Here is a 15,003-nt window from a genome sequence, read left to right on the forward strand (position 1 = left end):
CTTGGACTTCATGGCTTGGTTTTTTCTCTGACATGCACTGTCAACTGTGCGACCTGATATAGACAGGTGTGTGCCTTTCCAAATCATGTCCAATCAATTGAATTTACCACAAGTGGACTCCAGTCAAGTTGTCGAAACATCTCAAGGATGATCAATGGAAACAGGATGCACCTGAGCTCAACTTCGAGTCTCATAGCAAAGGGTCTGAATACTTATGTAAAGGTCTCTGGAGAGACCTGAAAATGGCTGTGCAGCGACACTCCCCATCCAACCTGACAGAGCTTGAGGGGATCTGCAGAGAAGAATGGGAGAAACTCCCCAAATACAGGTGTGCCAAGCTTTGTAGCGTCATACCCAAGAAGACTTGAGGCTGTAATCGCTGCCAAAGGTGCTTCAACAAAGTACTGAGTAAAGGGTCCGAATACTGTAAATGTGATATTTCCGTTAAAACAAAACAAAATTTAAATAGCAAAAATGTATAACCCGTTTTCGCTTTGTCATTATGGGTGTAGATTGATGAGAGAAAAAAAAGATACAATCCTTTTTAGAATAAGGCTGTAACGGAACAAAATGTGGAAAAAGTCAAGGGGTCTGAATACTTTCCGAATGCACTGTACGAGTCTGCCAACAGCAGAGTACACAGCTCACATTCCCCACAAACAAGCCCCTTGAATAGTCCTCAGTGTCCTGCTTTTCTCTCTATCAGTTTGTGCTCTTACCAACACTTGAGCACTGAAGTTGATGAGCCATAGTGACGGTAAACTAGTTCTTATGCATTCTACTAGTTTTTAGACTGCTAGATTGTTTTCAACTACATTACCCAACCGTTTTATTCACTCATTTGTCTCCCCTCCAGGACGAGTACTACCACTTCCTGGCAGAGAAGATCTATAAGATCCAGAAGGAGCTGGAGGAGAAGAGGAAGTCTCGGCTCCAGAAACAGATCATCAACCAGGGGCCTCTGACGGCTGCAGGAGCCCAACAGCAGCCTGGAGGTCTCCCCCAGCCCAACACCCTGGCTGGGCAGCCTGTTAGGCCACAGAGTGAGTACCAAGCCATAACCCTAAACCCTAACACTCTGGAGGTGGTAGTAGTAGTGGTGGTGGTAAGTCCAAAACCAGGGCTTTTATTTCTTAAACCTTTTGGGGTTGTTTTTTTGCCATCTTTCTTGCTCTTTGTTTGAATGTATTTCCCTTTGTTTGCTGCTCTCCTCCAACCCCTGACCTTATCCTGCTGTCTTTCTGTGCTTCCTCATCCTCCTCTTCCTCAGACGGGCCAGTGTCTATTCCCAATGTGCCAAATCAGATCATGAATCGCATGCAAATTCCTCAAGGTACCAACCCCACCCTAGGTTTTCTTATTTAAGGCAATTTGTGTGTGTGTGGTGTGAATCTGCATATTCGTGTCGATCAATTTGACGTATGTGCTTGGCATCTCTCTATGAGTGTGTTGTGCGTCATGTCCTGTGTGTGTGTGTGTCTTGTCTGACATTGTGCTCCACCTCTCCTCTGCAGGGCTCAGTCAGTTCAGCCCCATGGCCCTGCCCAACATCCAGATGTCCCAGCAGCCTCTAGGGCCCCGTGCCGCCTCCCCCATGAACCACCCCACACAGATCAACATGGGCTCCGTCCCCTCCGTGAGTACCACCCCCCAACACACACACACACACACACACTAGGCTGTACAAGGGAGGGTGGGATGGAGAGAGAGGTGGGGGGATAGAGAGAGAGGGGGGGATGGAGAGCGAGCTCGTACTCCCCAGCGTTCCCTTATAACGCTCAGTGGCGTCACGGCGACAGTTCTTTAGTAAAACCGAAGCGTGGGATGAGGGAGTTACAGGGGTCACGTTTCAGCACACAAGGCACCATTTTATTTTTGTGTTCCCAGCGCTTTGAGTCAGTCAGAGCGCCGCTTGTGCACTGATGACGCCGCCTTGTCGAGAGCTCTCGTGATAATTGATGATCTCTCCCGTTTTATAGACAACCCCTCTGTTGGTGCTGTCTGGGAAGAGAAGTCACAGTGACTAATTGAAATGGCAAACTGTTGCGATGCGGACTGATTTTATTCTGATTTGAAGTTGGTAGTCTCATAGGGTTTAAGGGATATATATGAAATGATGCTATCTTTTAGGGGCCCCAAACTATAGCATTAAGGCTGACATACTCCTCTCCTTATGCTTCATTGTATTTGTGTAAATCTAGGATTTGATTGATTGGTTCTCCTATTACCCCGGTAACACTCCCTCTCTCCTCCTCAGATGGGTCTGTCTCCCTCGCGGATGCCCCAGGCCCAGGGAATGCTGGGAGCCCGCGGCGGCGGCAGCATGGTGGGCCAGACAGCCAATCAGAACAGTCAGTTCCATCCCCCTCAGACCCCATTCCCCCCCTCTGCCTCCGGCGCCATGAACGCTAACAACCTGGGTCTAGGCCAGCCCCCAGCACAGGCTGCTGTCACACAGGTGAGAGATGGAGAGATGAAGGGAGGGAGGGTTAGAAAGATCGGAGGGAAGGCCTGGGCTACTGTCACAAGGGTGAGAGAGAGATGGATGGATGGATGGAGGGAGAGAGAGAGGGATGGTTTCAATGCCCCACTAAAATCAGTAACCATCACAACTCACACACTGACTATCATGAGGTTCCCTTAACGCAAGTCTCTGTGTGTGTTTGGTTGACGTGTGTCTAATCGTCTGTCTGTTGTATGTCTGTGTGTCTTCCTGTGTCTTCTGGTGTGTGTGTGTGTGTGTGTGTGTGTGTGTGTGTGCGCACCTCCTCTCTCCCTACAGCAGTCGCCGCAGCAGCAGAGCGCTAACCTCCCCATGAGTGCACTTGGTCCCCTGGGCCCCCAGCTCCCCTCCCAGCCCTCCCTGCGCTCCACTCCTCCACCCTCCTCCTCTTCCTCCGCAGGGGGGTCCACAACTAACCTGCAGCCCCCCAAGCCCTCCAGCCGCAGCTCAACCCCCACCCTCTCCACCCCTGGTCCTTCCAACACCCCTCCCCGCCCAACCCCGACCCAGCCTCCTCAACCCCAGCCACATACCCCCCTCCAGCCACAGACTCAGTCCCAACCCCAACCGGAGCTTCCTACAGTGCAGACCCAGCAGACCCCGACCACGCCGGTGAGAGACCTGAGACCGCATGGCATGCCCTTCGACCTTGTACCTCCAACCTACGGCATCCCTTCCTAACCTCTCCGTTGACCATGCCATCTTGTGTTCTAGCTGCATGACGACCATGGAATGTCTCATCTGTCAAGCAAACTCACTGTATTCTCTCACTCACTGTTTTGAGAAATTGTGAAGAACTTGCTCTCCACTAATTGCTTGTTTGACCCTCTTTTTGTAATTCTTCCGTTTCCCCCTCTTTTTCTTTCTTTTGCTCTCTTCCTCTCGCTCCTCTTTTTCTCGCTTGCGGTCTTCCTCTCTCTCACTCTTGCTCTCTCTCCTCTCTCTCTCTTTCAGCTTTCTCAGACAGGTGCCAGTCTGGATAACCGGGTGCCCACCCCGGCTTCTGCCGCCAGCGGCGACTTGCATTCGCACTCCCAGCATGCTTTGCCTGACCTGCCAGCCCAGGAGACCAAGGCCGAGCCGCGGCTTAGGGACCAGCGGGACTTTGAGTCGGCCAGCGGCAAGACCGAGCCCAAGATGGAGGTGTGTTTGTTGTTTGTTAATGTATTCATTAATTCAGGCTTGGTTAGGCTGTGCTCCAGAAGTAATATAGTCAGTCCATTTCATTAGACAATAAATGTTGAATCATAGAAATAGAAGCTATGAATCACATGGGTTATACTGTAAACAAGGCATTTCTTCTAGCTTTATTAATCGCCCATCTTTACTTCCTGTTTCCAGACTGAGGAGGACTCTGGTTCGCTGTCAGTGAAGGAGGAGCCAGAGGAGAAGCAGGAGCCAATGGAGACTGAGGAGAAGAAGCCGGAGATGAAGACTGAGCCCAAAGAGGAGGAGGAGGAGGGGGGAGGAGCCAACGGCACAGTGTCCTCATCCCCTTCTCAGTCACGGAGGAAAAGTGAGTACTACACGTCTCTCTTCGCTCTCTCTCTCTCTCTCTCTCTCTCTCTCTCTCTCTCTCTCTCTCTCTCTCTCTCTCTCTCTCTCTCTGTCTCTGTCTCTGTCTCTGTCTCTCTCTCTCGCCATCTCTCTGTCTCTCTCTCGCCATCTCTCTGTCTCTCTCTCTCTCTCTAGCCATCTCTATCTTTCCCTCAAGAAGGGACTAGGGACAGGACAAGGAATTGGTATAGGATGAAACTTAGAGAAACCCCTACTAAATCTCTCTTTCTCTACCCCCCACCCCTCTTCTCTCCGTCTCTGCTCCAGTCTTTAAGCCAGAGGAGCTGCGCCAGGCCCTCATGCCCACCCTAGAGTCTCTTTACAGACAGGACCCAGAGTCTCTACCCTTCAGACAGCCTGTAGACCCCATGGTACTGGGCATCCCGGTGAGGACACACAGACACGCTACAGACAGGACCTATAGCCTTTACCCTTTAGACAGCCTGTAGACCCCATGTTGCAGGGCATCCCTGTAAGTAGCCCACCCCTTAAACCACTCCATAGATAGCCACAGAGCTCAAACACACGTCTTCAGTTGTTTCACCTGAAACTTCCAGTCCAGCAAATCTGAATTATACTCCTAATGTTTTAGGATGAATCACAGGTTATATTCACTTTATTTTCTATGAAAAGATGAAAGTCTTACCTTTTTGCCCATGTCCGCATACATTTGTTAGAAGGTGTAGCATTTGACTGACACTCTCTGATGAACAACTGACTTTCTTCTCTCCAGGACTACTTTGACATCGTGAAGAACCCCATCGACCTGTCCACCATAAAGCGTAAGCTGGACACGGGTCAGTACCAGGAGCCCTGGCAGTACGTGGAAGACATCTGGGTCATGTTCAACAACGCCTGGATCTACAACCGCAAGACGTCCCGCGTCTACAAGTACTGCTCCAAGCTGGCCGAGGTGTTTGAGCTGGAGATAGACCCCGTTATGATGAGCCTTGGCTACTGCTGCGGCCGCAAGGTGAGATGGAGGGATGGGAGGGGAGATGGAGGGGTGATGATGGAGGGATGGGAGGCTAGATGGAGGGGTGATGATGGAGGGATGGGAGGCGAGATGGAGGGGTGATGATGGAGGGATGGGAGGGGAGATGGAGGGGTGATGATGGAGGGATGGGAGGGGAGATGGAGGGGTGGGAGGGGAGATGGAGGGGTGATGATGGAGGGATGGGAGGGGAGATGGAGGGGTGATGATGGAGGGATGGGAGGGGAGATGGAGGGGTGATGATGGAGGGATGGGAGGGAGATGGAGGGATGGGAGGGGAGATGGAGGGGTGATGATGGAGGGATGGGAGGGGAGATGGAGGGGTGATGATGGAGGGATGGGAGGGGAGATGGAGGGGTGATGATGGAGGGATGGGAGGGGAGATGGAGGGGTGATGATGGAGGGATGGGAGGGGAGATGGAGGGGTGATGATGGAGGGATGGGAGGGGAGATGGAGGGGTGATGATGGAGGGATGGGAGGGAGATGGAGGGGTGATGATGGAGGGATGGGAGGGGAGATGGAGGGGGTGATGATGGAGGGATGGGAGGGAGATGGAGGGGTGGGAGGCTAGATGGAGGGGTGATGATGGAGGGATGGGAGGGGAGATGGAGGGGTGATGATGGAGGGATGGGAGGGGAGATGGAGGGGTGGGAGGCTAGATGGAGGGGTGATGATGGAGGGATGGGAGGGGAGATGGAGGGGTGGGAGGGGAGATGGAGGGGTGATGATGGAGGGATGGGAGGCGAGATGGAGGGGTGATGATGGAGGGATGGGAGGCTAGATGGAGGGGTGATGATGGAGGGATGGGAGGGGAGATGGAGGGGTGGGAGGCTAGATGGAGGGGTGATGATGGAGGGATGGGAGGGGAGATGGAGGGGGTGATGATGGAGGGATGGGAGGGGAGATGGAGGGGTGGGAGGCTAGATGGAGGGGTGATGATGGAGGGATGGGAGGGAGATGGAGGGGGTGATGATGGAGGGATGGGAGGCGAGATGGAGGGGTGATGATGGAGGGATGGGAGGGGAGATGGAGGGGTGGGAGGCTAGATGGAGGGGTGATGATGGAGGGATGGGAGGAGAGATGGAGGGGTGATGATGGAGGGATGGGAGGGGAGATGGAGGGGTGGGAGGCTAGATGGAGGGGTGATGATGGAGGGATGGGAGGGGAGATGGAGGGGTGGGAGGGGAGATGGAGGGGTGATGATGGAGGGATGGGAGGCGAGATGGAGGGGTGATGATGGAGGGATGGGAGGCTAGATGGAGGGGTGATGATGGAGGGATGGGAGGGGAGATGGAGGGGTGGGAGGCTAGATGGAGGGGTGATGATGGAGGGATGGGAGGGGAGATGGAGGGGTGATGATGGAGGGATGGGAGGGGAGATGGAGGGGTGGGAGGCTAGATGGAGGGGTGATGATGGAGGGATGGGAGGGGAGATGGAGGGGTGATGATGGAGGGATGGGAGGCTAGATGGAGGGGTGGGAGGGGAGATGGAGGGGTGATGATGGAGGGATGGGAGGCTAGATGGAGGGGTGATGATGGAGGGATGGGAGGCTAGATGGAGGGATGGGAGGCTAGATGGAGGGGTGATGATGGAGGGATGGGAGGCTAGATGGAGGGGTGATGATGGAGGGATGGGAGGCTAGATGGAGGGGGTGATGATGGAGGGATGGGAGGGGAGATGGAGGGATGGGAGGGGAGATGGAGGGGTGATGATGGAGGGATGGGAGGCTAGATGGAGGGGTGATGATGGAGGGATGGGAGGCTAGATGGAGGGGTGATGATGGAGGGATGGGAGGCTAGATGGAGGGGTGATGATGGAGGGATGGGAGGGGAGATGGAGGGATGGGAGGGGAGATGGAGGGGTGATGATGGAGGGATGGGAGGCTAGATGGAGGAGTGATGATGGAGGGATGGGAGGCTAGATGGAGGGGTGATGATGGAGGGATGGGAGGCTAGATGGAGGGGTGATGATGGAGGGATGGGAGGCTAGATGGAGGGGTGATGATGGAGGGATGGGAGGCTAGATGGAGGGGTGATGGTGGAGGGATGGGAGGCTAGATGGAGGGGTGATGATGGAGGGATGGGAGGCTAGATGGAGGGGTGATGATGGAGGGATGGGAGGCTAGATGGAGGGGTGATGATGGAGGGATGGGAGGCTAGATGGAGGGGTGATGATGGGAGGCTAGATGGAGGGGTGATGATGGAGGGATGGGAGGGGAGATGGAGGGGTGATGATGGAGGGATGGGAGATGGAGGGGTAATGATGGAGGGATGGGAGGCTAGATGGAGGGGTGATGATGGAGGGATGGGAGGGGAGATGGAGGGGTGATGATGGAGGGATGGGAGGCTAGATGGAGGGGTGATGATGGAGGGATGGGAGGCAAGATGGAGGGGTGATGATGGAGGGATGGGAGATGGAGGGGTGATGATGGAGGGATGGGAGGCTAGATGGAGGGGTGATGATGGAGATATGGGAGGCTAGATGGAGGGGTGATGATGGAGGGATGGGAGGCTAGATGGAGGGGTGATGGTGGAGGGATGGTAGGCTAGATGGAGGGGTGATGATGGAGGGATGGGAGGCTAGATGGAGGGGTGATGATGGAGGGATGGGAGGCTAGATGGAGGGGTGATGATGGAGGGATGGGAGGCTAGATGGAGGGGTGATGATGGGAGGCTAGATGGAGGGGTGATGATGGAGGGATGGGAGGGGAGATGGAGGGGTGATGATGGAGGGATGGGAGATGGAGGGGTAATGATGGAGGGATGGGAGGCTAGATGGAGGGGTGATGATGGAGGGATGGGAGGCTAGATGGAGGGGTGATGATGGAGGGATGGGAGGCTAGATGGAGGGGTGATGATGGAGGGATGGGAGATGGAGGGGTGATGATGGAGGGATGGGAGATGGAGGGGTGATGATGGAGGGATGGGAGATGGAGGGATGGGAGATGGAGGGGTGATGATGGAGGGATGGGAGGCTAGATGGAGGGGTGATGATGGAGGGATGGGAGGCTAGATGGAGGGGTGATGATGGAGGGATGGGAGGCTAGATGGAGGGGTGATGATGGAGGGATGGGAGGCTAGATGGAGGGGTGATGATGGAGGGATGGGAGGCTAGATGGAGGGATGGGAGGCTAGATGGAGGGGTGATGATGGAGGGATGGGAGGCTAGATGGAGGGATGATGATGGAGGGATGGGAGGGTTGCTGGAGGGATGATGATGGAGAGAGGGAGGGCAGGCAGAGATTTTTTGCATCACTGAAATGAACTTTTCTTGCAAATCTGTATTCTAACGTTCTTGTTGTCCACTTCCTGTGCAGTATGAGTTCTCTCCTCAAACTCTCTGCTGTTATGGTAAGCAGCTGTGCACCATACCCACCGGTGGCACCTACTACAGCTACCAGAACAGGTAAGAAGAGTTGCCTCTCCCTGCGCTAAATGGTAGAGTGCTCACTCAGAAACTGCCCCCTTGCTCCTCCTGGTGTTCAGGTCATGTAACTGCAGCTTTGGAATGGCGTTGTGCAGCACAGCGGCCGTGGTGTGTGGATAGATAGCATAACGCTGCAACACGAGGCAGCATGGTCTGGGACCGTACTAATAAAGAGTGCTGATCTAGGATCAGTTTTGCCTTTTAGATCACACTGTAAGATAACGGGGACCTGATCCTAGATCAGCACTCCTTTGCGGAGATGCTTTATGAATATACAGGCCCTGATCTCTCCTGCAGCATGGTCTACTATTCCGACACTCCCAAGTCCTAATGGAAAGATTTGAAGTCAAACGAGAAAGTACTATACATCTCAGATAGGAATGGCTTTTCTGATGTTCATATATGCACTGACAACCTTTAGGTAGTCATCCTATTTCAGATCTATACATTTAGCAGACTCTTTTATCCAGAGCGACTTAGTTAATGCATTCAACTTAAGGTAGCTGGGTACGACAACCACAATTCAGTCATATCAAGTTGAGGCGAGTGGACGTTTTAAATGTCTGTTGGTGGTCTTTGGGCCTAGTGCCATTTTCTGTGGTCCATATGCTAGAATGTGTGTGTGTGTCGTCTTGTTCCAGGTATCATTTCTGTGAGAAGTGCTTCAATGAGATCCAGGGGCACAGTGTGACGTTAGGGGACGACCCGGCACAACCACAGACGTGAGTCAACCCCTCCTTACCTTATTATACTCCAGTTCACTTCATTCACCTCATTCAAACTCCAATAGGATCTTGTGTTTTTATATTCAGGTATTTGCAGTAAATGTATGTTTCATGTCATGATTTAGCCGTGTAATCTAACTAGTCTTCTCTGCCTCTTCAGAATGATATCTAAAGACCAGTTTGAGAGGAAGAAGAATGACACGCTAGACCCTGAACCGTAAGCCTCTTTAACTAGTTGCTCTTCTAGGTGCCATCTGTATGTGTATGGCTCAGACTCACTCTGTATACCTTTCATATCAGCCTGCTGCTCCTGCAGGTAGCCCTACTAGACCTCCTGGTCTGCTCTGAAGCGCCATCTGGTGTTTAGTTTTATGTCAGTGTCCTAGGGAAGCATTTCAACATGTACACTTTTGGCCACGTGCTTGATTTTCAATAGGCAACATAAGAGCCACTCATAGATCTCGAACTTTTGCTCACCTTTTAATTGCCGTTCTATCTACACATTTGAGGTTTATTGTAACGACAAGTATATTTGTTATTAATATATAAATTAATAATGGCCTACATATGAGTCTTGTGTTCCAACCCCTCCTACAAAGGCGCACTTGCATTGGTCTGCTTGCACGTGCGTAAGAACTGGAGGCATATTAAGTGAATGTTGATCTCTCTATGGCTTCCTACTCTAGCAGTCAAGCCAATCAGCACTCTTACATATCGTGAACAGTACAATTTGGACAAGAAGAAAAACTGTTGACCTAAATGGGAGACATAACGGGTATAGCTGTTAATGGGTTTCTGTAGCAAACCAAGATGTTTTGTTTTTGTCACCAGGTTTGTTGACTGTAAAGATTGCGGTCGGAAGATGCATCAGATATGTGTTCTACACTATGACGTCATCTGGCCATCCGGGTAAACATTCTGACTCTGACAGTGACACAGAATGGTGGGAAGAAGTTTTATTCGATACCAGTTACATTAATTACTCTTTTTTTTTTTTTTCACAGATTCATCTGTGACAACTGTTTGAAGAAGAGTGGGAAAACACGGAAGGACAACAAGTTTTCTGCAAAAAGTAAGTCCTCTTTTCCATTCCCTGGCTATAAGCCACATCTTAAAGCGGCAATTCGCAGTTGAAACAATAACTAAGCGTTTTCACTGCCCCTGTTTCTGTAAAAAGCTGAGTGATGGGGCTGGAGAAATGTACCCACTTTCAAATTCATAGACAAGCTATGGATGCAAGGACTGACCATCCGTGATATCAAAAATGTAGTTTTATTAAAGGCTTTGGTTATATTTACTTTGTTTACAAACATTGGAGTAAAACAGCTAATTTTGGGTTCTGATGGGGTACAACTGTTGAACTGAGCTCATGAGGCATTGATAAGTTATATTCTTCAATAATAAATGGGTACATTCTGTATCAATCCTTCAAGCCCACAAATTGATGTAGCAACAGCTGATTTCCCCTTTAAGGGTATTGGAATATTTAGCCAATTCCTTGTCATGCAATATCTAGAAAAAGCCCAAACCTTTTGAATATCTGTGTAATAATAGCCTAGTTATTCAAGCTTTACAGAAGCCTTTCTCTAAATGACAAACCACTTCCATATGGTGAATGTCATGGACTTATGACATCAAGAGATCACTGGCTTTCTCTAATTACCTGCAGTAGCTCTTTGCATTGTTTTGTCTCTGGCATTTGTAGTACTAGAGAGCGTGTTTGACCTTTCCATGCACATGGCATTAAGCTAAATTAGACTCTGTCTGCACATTTATTCATACATAAAACATTCCCTGCTGAATGAAGGCTTGGTTTGTGACCTTTTTGGACCAATCTCTCTGTGTGTGTTTGCGTGTGCGTGTGTGTGTGTGTGTAGGGTTGCAGACGACGCGGTTGGGCATGTACATCGAGGACCGGGTGAATAAATACCTGAAGAGGCAGAACCACCCTGAGGCAGGGGAGGTGTTCGTACGAGTGGTGGCCAGCTCCGACAAAACTACAGAGGTCAAACCTGGCATGAAATCCAGGTAGGGACTGAGGAGTGGACACTCACATGTAGTGCACTACCTAACATTTTAGTGTACTTACGGTACTCAAATTTAGCGCACTACTTTAGTTGTGCAGGCACTTTTGCAGCATGCAAGGAGGTCTTGTCTGTACCTCAACATAGTCAATACACTAAGTATTTGTCCAAACTCCTGTTTTATTGTTGCCAGTAAACAGTGTGGTCGCCACCCTTGTTTGACTTGGGCTTTGCAGAGAGCCCAGGAGATAAGAATATACCACATAATCTCTTAAATACGATGTTGTTGAACCTGCATGTTTGAGCAGACTCCCTGTTACTGCCTTCAATGGTCAGGTCATACTTAGCAGACGCTCTTATCCAGAGAGACTTACAGGAGCAATTAGGTCAAGTGCACATCGACAGATTTTTCATCTAGTCAGCTCGGGGATTCGAACCAGCGACCTTTCAGTTACTGGCCCAACGTTCTTAACCACTAGGCTACCTGCCGCCCACTCAGTTTGGCCTCTTTGACACATATGGTTAATGTTAGATGTAGACGTCTGTCTTTCTGTTTTTTTCTGGTCAGGTTTGTGGATACAGGTGAGATGTCGGAGACCTTCCCCTACAGAACCAAAGCACTTTTCGCCTTTGAGGAGATCGACGGCGTGGATGTGTGTTTCTTCGGGATGCACGTGCAGGAGTACGGCTCGGACTGCTCCTTCCCCAACACCAGGTCAGCACCTGTACCTGTACCCCTACATGGGGCTGGTCCTGAGTACCTGTACCCCTACATGGGGCTGGTCTTGGGTGGTTATAATGGGGTACACTGAGTGTGATGTGTTGGTAGACCCTTGGTTCAGTAGTAACATATTACATATGCAGTTTTTAGTGTATACATTTATAAATGTATTGAAATTAGTGACTAACTGATGACATTTGTTTATTCCTGTGTCTCCCTCCCTCCACAGACGGGTCTACATATCATACCTGGACAGTATTCACTTCTTCAAACCTCGACTGCTGAGGACGGCAGTCTATCATGAGATCCTGATTGGCTACCTGGAGTATGTCAAGAAACTTGGGTAGGTCTTAATTAATAGTACAATGATATACATTCATATTGCAGTTTTCTCAAGTAAAAGCACTTTACTTGATGGCGGTAACTCTCCACTTGCATTAACCAAAACAACCAACCCTTGTCTCTTCTCCCCCTCAGCTACTCTCAGGGTCACATCTGGGCGTGCCCCCCCAGCGAGGGGGACGACTACATCTTCCACTGCCACCCTGCCGACCAGAAGATCCCCAAGCCCAAGAGGTTGCAGGAGTGGTACAGGAAGATGCTGGAGAAGGCCTTCGCTGAGAGGATCCTCCATGACTTTAAGGTAGGCCTCTCAATGGCTAAAGCCTTTCAGGCCTATCTTGTAGACTTGGTCCAGTTGAGTCCCCAACCTTGGCCTTGGGAAACTTGTTTTCTCTGCAACAGGGCCAACCAAGTCTTCAAACTCTAAACTGTTTTGAGGTTTCTAAATGTATTCATAGGGCTAGAACAGCAACAACCAGCCAAGCAGAAGACTCATATTAGTTGAACATTTGTGTCCATTGGACATTAAAGTAATCTTCTTCTGTGTTTTTCTCTAGGACATCTTCAAGCAGGCGACAGAGGACTGTCTGACGGGGGCCAACGAGATGCCCTACTTCGAGGGGGACTTCTGGCCCAACGTGCTGGAGGAGAGCATCAAGGAGCTGGAACAGGAGGAGGAAGAGAGGAAGAAGGAGGAGAACGTATCCTGCTCCGATACACCGGAGGTGGTAGGAGGAGGAGGAGAGACGAGTCTGTCATAGGATAGACCGATAACGGGGAACTATCAATAATAGTACTAGAGACAATATCATTATCAATAGCTAACCTACCTACATGAATACATATAACTCCTACCTCTCTAGTGCCTTGTCTTAAAATGTAGTTTTTATGTGAAATGATATATTAGTTGAATGCATAACTTAGTGTGATATTTTTCTAACTCTTCCCTCTTCTCTTCCCTCAGGGCACGCCAGGGGACACTAAGAACGCCAAGAAGAAGAACAGCAAGAAGACCAATAAGAACAAGGGCAGCGTGAGCCGAACCAATAAGAAGAAGCCTGGTATGCCGAATGTAGCCAATGACCTGTCCCAGAAGCTCTACGCCAGCCTGGAGAAACACAAAGAGGTATGATGACGTCGCCACTTTCGCTTTGAGATACACGTCGTCTTTCAATGGCTTTAACTGTTTTATTAAGTTGTTTCTTAGAATGGTGCCATGTGTAGATTCTCTTCTAGAATCTCTGAGCTGGGATATTATTGGCCTGACCCAAACCCAATGGCAAACAACCAAGAATTGAGTGATGCTCTCTTCAAGTGTATGTCTAACTGCTCTCCTCTCTCCCTCCAGGTGTTCTTTGTGATCCACCTGCACTCGGCCCAGATGGCCAATATGCTGCCCCCCATCATGGACCCTGACCCCCTGCTGAACTGTGACCTGATGGACGGCCGCGACGCCTTCCTCACCCTGGCCCGGGACAAGCACTGGGAGTTCAGCTCTCTCAGGAGGTAATGATAATACATTTGATTTGTATAGCGCTTTTCATAATAGAGGAATCTCAAAGTTCTACATCTTTAATTCTACCTTAGAATTGAACAATTATGACTGTCTTACCTACCTAAGTTGAATGCACTGTGACTGTAAGTCGCTCTGGATAAGCACATCTGCTAAGTGTAACAATAAAGTCAACATACAGTAAGAATCAAGCCAGCTAAAGCAACAATGGTAGATGCTAAAAGGCCTTCACAGAGAGAGTCTGTTAAAGTGTTTTAGTATTTTTAGGCCAGTTTTAAAATGTATTGATGGATGGAGTGGTGGTAAGGTAGAGCGTTCCATAGGCCAGTGGTTTCAAACCTCTCCTCTGGGACCCTCAGACATTTCACAATTTAGTTGTAGCCCTGAACTAACTCACCTGATTCACCTATTCAAGGCTGTTTAGTTGACAAGTTGAATCAGGTGTGCTAGCTGTGGAATAGATTAGATCCATGGAACGGCTGGGGGTCCCTGAGGAGAGGTTTGAAAACCCCTGCCATAGAGGACCATTGGTTGATGAATTTCAACCGTTTGTTTCCATAAGGTGTAAGTGGAGCACCATGTGTATGCTGGTGGAGCTGCACAACCAGGGTCAGGACCGCTTCGTCTACACCTGCAACGAGTGTAAACACCACGTGGAGACTCGCTGGCACTGTACCGTCTGTGAGGTAAGACACACACACACACACACACATGCATACATCCTCACCATCTTTGGAGATTTATACCATGTTCCTGTGTCTTTGTCCCAAACAATCAAATGAGTTTTATAAAGCCTGTAGTCAAAAAGTGTTTTACAGTAACCCTAAAGAACAAGCAGGCAATAGCTGTGCTCTGTCACTTACATCTGTCCATGCATGTATTAACCTCCACCTCTCTCCTCTCAGGACTTTGACCTGTGTATCAACTGCTACGCCGCCAAGGGCCACGAGCACCAGATGGTCAAGTGGGGCCTGGGGCTGGACGACGACAGCAATGGAGCGGGTGGCGCCGGCGAGGCCTCTAAGAGTCCCCAGGAGTCACGCCGTCTCAGCATCCAGCGCTGCATCCAGTCCCTGGTTCATGCCTGCCAGTGTCGCAACGCCAACTGCAGCCTGCCGTCCTGCCAGAAGATGAAGCGCGTGGTGCAGCACACCAAAGGTAATGTAATCGGTTGCTGGCATCAGTATCCTGCTGTTG

The 15,003-nt window shown here is 50.3% G+C and overlaps 1 protein-coding gene across 5 annotated transcripts in view; it reads left to right on the forward strand.

The window, feature by feature from the left end:
• Nucleotides 1-15,003, forward strand: part of crebbpa (CREB binding protein a) — a 51,779-nt gene that overhangs the window by 33,156 nt on the left and 3,620 nt on the right. Inside the window, exons 10-32 of one of the 5 annotated variants that reach the window (XM_045211730.1) lie at nt 857-1,043; nt 1,271-1,333; nt 1,515-1,636; nt 2,258-2,458; nt 2,783-3,115; nt 3,458-3,646; nt 3,845-4,019; nt 4,328-4,446; nt 4,794-5,033; nt 8,372-8,460; nt 9,123-9,203; nt 9,367-9,423; nt 10,038-10,115; nt 10,211-10,278; nt 11,084-11,234; nt 11,799-11,945; nt 12,181-12,294; nt 12,429-12,594; nt 12,851-13,021; nt 13,258-13,419; nt 13,642-13,799; nt 14,369-14,492; nt 14,712-14,964. In XM_045211730.1, the coding sequence (XP_045067665.1) occupies nt 857-1,043; nt 1,271-1,333; nt 1,515-1,636; nt 2,258-2,458; nt 2,783-3,115; nt 3,458-3,646; nt 3,845-4,019; nt 4,328-4,446; nt 4,794-5,033; nt 8,372-8,460; nt 9,123-9,203; nt 9,367-9,423; nt 10,038-10,115; nt 10,211-10,278; nt 11,084-11,234; nt 11,799-11,945; nt 12,181-12,294; nt 12,429-12,594; nt 12,851-13,021; nt 13,258-13,419; nt 13,642-13,799; nt 14,369-14,492; nt 14,712-14,964 (3,448 nt within the window). The remainder of the gene's footprint in view (nt 1-856; nt 1,044-1,270; nt 1,334-1,514; nt 1,637-2,257; nt 2,459-2,782; nt 3,116-3,457; nt 3,647-3,844; nt 4,020-4,327; nt 4,447-4,793; nt 5,034-8,371; nt 8,461-9,122; nt 9,204-9,366; nt 9,424-10,037; nt 10,116-10,210; nt 10,279-11,083; nt 11,235-11,798; nt 11,946-12,180; nt 12,295-12,428; nt 12,595-12,850; nt 13,022-13,257; nt 13,420-13,641; nt 13,800-14,368; nt 14,493-14,711; nt 14,965-15,003) is intronic. The other 4 variants (XM_041867218.2, XM_045211731.1, XM_045211733.1 and 1 more) reach the window with 4 other exon arrangements.

This window comes from Coregonus clupeaformis, chromosome 38, assembly GCF_020615455.1.
Source record: "Coregonus clupeaformis isolate EN_2021a chromosome 38, ASM2061545v1, whole genome shotgun sequence".
Lineage (NCBI taxonomy): Eukaryota > Metazoa > Chordata > Actinopteri > Salmoniformes > Salmonidae > Coregonus > Coregonus clupeaformis.